The sequence below is a fragment of the Colias philodice genome, chromosome 32 (assembly GCF_061535455.1).
Source record: "Colias philodice isolate Cphi_HAF_F1 chromosome 32, ilColPhil1 Martin Lab GWU primary, whole genome shotgun sequence".
In the NCBI taxonomy this organism is placed as follows: Eukaryota; Metazoa; Arthropoda; class Insecta; order Lepidoptera; family Pieridae; genus Colias; species Colias philodice.
This window is the reverse complement of record NC_143117.1, coordinates 2,515,744-2,519,200: the sequence shown is the minus strand read 5'-3', so window position 1 is coordinate 2,519,200 and position 3,457 is coordinate 2,515,744. Positions and strand designations below refer to the sequence as shown.

The 3,457-nt window shown below is 39.3% G+C and overlaps 1 protein-coding gene across 1 annotated transcript; it reads left to right on the top strand.

The window, feature by feature from the left end:
* The first annotated feature begins 1,081 nt into the window (after positions 1-1,081).
* LOC149474952 (uncharacterized) lies at positions 1,082-3,031 on the top strand. The gene is made up of 2 exons (XM_089714039.1): positions 1,082-1,276; positions 1,669-3,031. The coding sequence occupies exon 2, from the start codon at positions 1,751-1,753 to the stop codon at positions 3,029-3,031; it is 1,281 nt and encodes a 426-aa protein (XP_089570165.1). The 5' UTR covers positions 1,082-1,276; positions 1,669-1,750.
* The last annotated feature ends 426 nt before the right edge of the window (positions 3,032-3,457 follow it).

The following is a 3,457-nucleotide window of genomic DNA, read 5'->3' as shown; positions in this document are numbered from 1 at the left end:
TTTGCAACAGATACGGACGCGAAAACGGTTTTAAAATCGAGTGAACCTGTGAAAAGTTATTACGAAAAGAAATTTTTACTAAATTAACAAAAGTACGGCGTCGCTGGGAAGTCCCGATTTATATCGGGGACTTCGCGAACCGGAACTGTAGTGTTGTGGGTATTAGTGAAACGAGTGCCTGTGAAAATTTTGGGATTTTTAGGACCCATACATAAGGTAAAACAAACAATTTTCGGCAAGCCGGGCGGTGGCAATCCTCCCTAACTCAGTGCATGGTGAAACGATACAAGTGCAAATAGACGCGTCTTATCAAAATAAAGGTTGTGGTTTTTGTCCCGGGGAAATCGGTTGAAAATTGGCGAAGATAGACACCAAAGAGTGTTTTAACCTAAAAGTAGAAACTTTCTTCCGCCAAAACTATACTTTTCTCCTTTCCCCCCACCGTGTTTCCTACTTAAATTAGTGCTGGGATATTCCATACACCTTCCCGCACAAAGATAATAAATTATCTTAACTCCTCATAACGTATTTCGGGAGAAATATCTAAGTAGGTCACGGGTGCAATCAACAAAACAGTAAACACGTGGTGGCGAATTAATGTTTTCTTTTTAACCTAATTTATATTTTGTATTTGTATATTAGTATTTTGTAAAAATAGACCAGCTACATCATTTTTGGTGTAGCTGTTAGACTAAGGTATTATATACTGAGTGCTTAGGGACCATATTATATCACACAACACAATAATATTATAATATTATTATCTTTTATTCATATGTATTATTTGTCCATATATGTATTCATTTTGATCTTATCTATATATTAATTCTATCTTAAATCATAAACAGGCGACTCCCCTATTGGGAGACCTGATAGTCTTAAGTAATAATAATAATTATTAATTATTGACTTGAGTGGTTAGTACTGACTAGCTAGCTTTAGTAAGCTAGTGCTAGCTTAGTAGGTCGAACCGTACGATAATATTATCGTATAACTTATAGATTGACTTTTAAACTGAACAATAGACTATAATACTTATTAGGTATTACTAATATCATATTATTAGTATTTGCTGCTCATTTCCATTTTTATTTTATTTTATTGTAATCACTGACAGGTGCCTCCCCTATTGGGAGACTGATTAAGTATAAGTATTGACTTTTTTATTGACCTGATTTTTTTTTTTTTTTTTTTTTTTTTTTTTTTTTTTTTTTTTTTTTTTTTTTTTTTTTTTTTTTTTTTTTTTTTTTTTTTTTTTTTTTTTTTTTTTTTTATTGTTGACCAATTGTAATTATTACGGACGTATTAATATTTTATTAATATTTTAAATAGTGCTAAGTTGACAATTTGTAACTATCAGTGACCTATTAATATTTTATATTTTTATTTTATATTATATTTTTATATTATTATTTTATATCTTATATTTATAGCTGTGATATTTATTTTAATTGTAATTATTGACAGGTATCTTCCCTATTGGGAGACCTAATAGTGTTAAGTTGACCATTTTTAACTATCAGTGACCTTAATATTTTATATTATATTTTTATATTAATATTTTATACCTTATATTTATATCTGTGATATTAATTTTTAATTGTAATTATTGACAGGTATCTCCCCTATTGGGAGACCTAATAGTGTTAAGAATAATTATTATTACAGGGGTTTTTTTTTTTTTTTTTTTTTTTTTTTTTTTTTTTTTTTTTTTTTTTTTTTTTTTTTTTTTTTTCTCCCCTAAGTCATCATGATCCACACTCCCCAGAGGCGTGCCAGTGACACGTTCACTATCTCCGAACCAGTGAAGAAGCCTGCAACACCTAAAAGTCGGACTGCAGAAGGGAAAGCCCTTCTGCTGAAAGGGAAAGCCCACCTGCGGGAGTCCCGAAATTTAAAGACTGATATAAAAGACGGGGTAATTACGGCGCTAGAAAGGATGTATGAAATAATAAAAGAGATTGAATTTGAACTCACCAATGCCAGGGCTGGTAGTGGAGGGCGTAGTGGGGACCCTATACATCCCCCCCCGCCATCCGATGCTGGTCCCAGCGTAGTTGACGACGCATTGGTGAGAAATCTGGACCTAAGTGAAGGAATGAAAGAAAGTATGAAAGAGATGATGACAAGAATGGAAGATATGAGAGTAAGCATGCGGGAGAATGAAAATAAAATGGACAAATTGAGCTCGCTTTTGGAGGGCAACATGACTGTCGCCAAAACGGCGAGTTATGCGGGCGTTGTCTCGAAGGGAGTCATAGAGAAACTCCCCGAAGCAAGAGCCCTGCATTCGGTCATGGTGTCATCCAAAGACGAACAAGAGACGGGTGATGAGGTGTTAGAAATGATCAGAAAGACTGTGGATGCAAAGGACGGATGGGTGAAAGTAGAGAGGGTAAGAAAGGTGAAGAACAGGAAGGTGGTCGTCGGCTGTGCGAATGAGGAAGAAAGAATCAAGGTGAAGGAAAGGCTGAGAAAGAATGAGGGATTAGTAGTGGAAGATGTAAAAAATAAGAGCCCTCTACTAGTCTTCAGGGATGTAATGAAATGCGAAGTTGACGATTTCGTCACAGCATTCAGTAATCAAAATGCAAGCATCCTTGAGGGCCTGAAGGGGGAAGAGAGAAAGGTAGAAGTAGCGTACGTGATGAAAGCAAGGAACCACCTCCAGAACCACGTAGTGGCCAGGGTGAGTCCACAGGTATGGAAGAGATGCACGAGTGAAGGATACGCCCATATAGGGCTAAGTAGAGTGAAAGTGATGGATCAAAGTCCGTTAGTGCAGTGCTCGCGCTGTCTTGGGTACGGGCATACGAGACGAATGTGTAGGGAGGAGAAGGAACGATGCAGCCACTGCGCCGGTCCTCACATGAAGACCGAGTGCGACAAGTGGCTGCGGGGAGAAGTGCCTCAATGCATCAACTGCATAAAGGCTAAGAAAGGCAGCGCAGAGCACAGCGCCTTTGACAGAGAGTGTACGGAAAGAAAGAGGTGGGATGCTCTGGCCAGATCGGCGGTAGCGTATTGCTAAGGTTGCCCAAGGTGAGTCCTTCCAGTACCGAATGCTGCAGGCCAATCTCCAGCGGAGCCAAATCGCCACACGGGAGCTACTGCTCGAAGCCACCAAGCGTAAGGCATGCGTAGCATTGCTGCAAGAGCCCTACGTTGGTGGGGCGAAAAGTATGAGGACATACAATGGAGTGAGGATCTTCCAGAGCGAAGGGGAAGGGGGTGGAGCAGTAAAGGCGTGTATTGTGGTACTCGACGACACACTGGATGTCGAACTACATACACGCCTTAGCAGTAACAACATCGTTGTGGCCACTCTCAGAACCAAAGCCTGGGAGATGATTGTAGTGTCCTTCTACTTCGAGCCCGATAAACCAGTGGGGCTCTACCTGGACCATCTTAGGCGGATAGGGAGAGAGCTGGGTATCCATAGGATGGTCCTGGGAGG

Coding starts and splice junctions, on each gene's coding strand:
- LOC149474952 (XM_089714039.1), top strand. CDS start 1,751: ATGATCCACACTCCCCAGAGGCGTGCCAGTGACACGTTCACTATCTCC.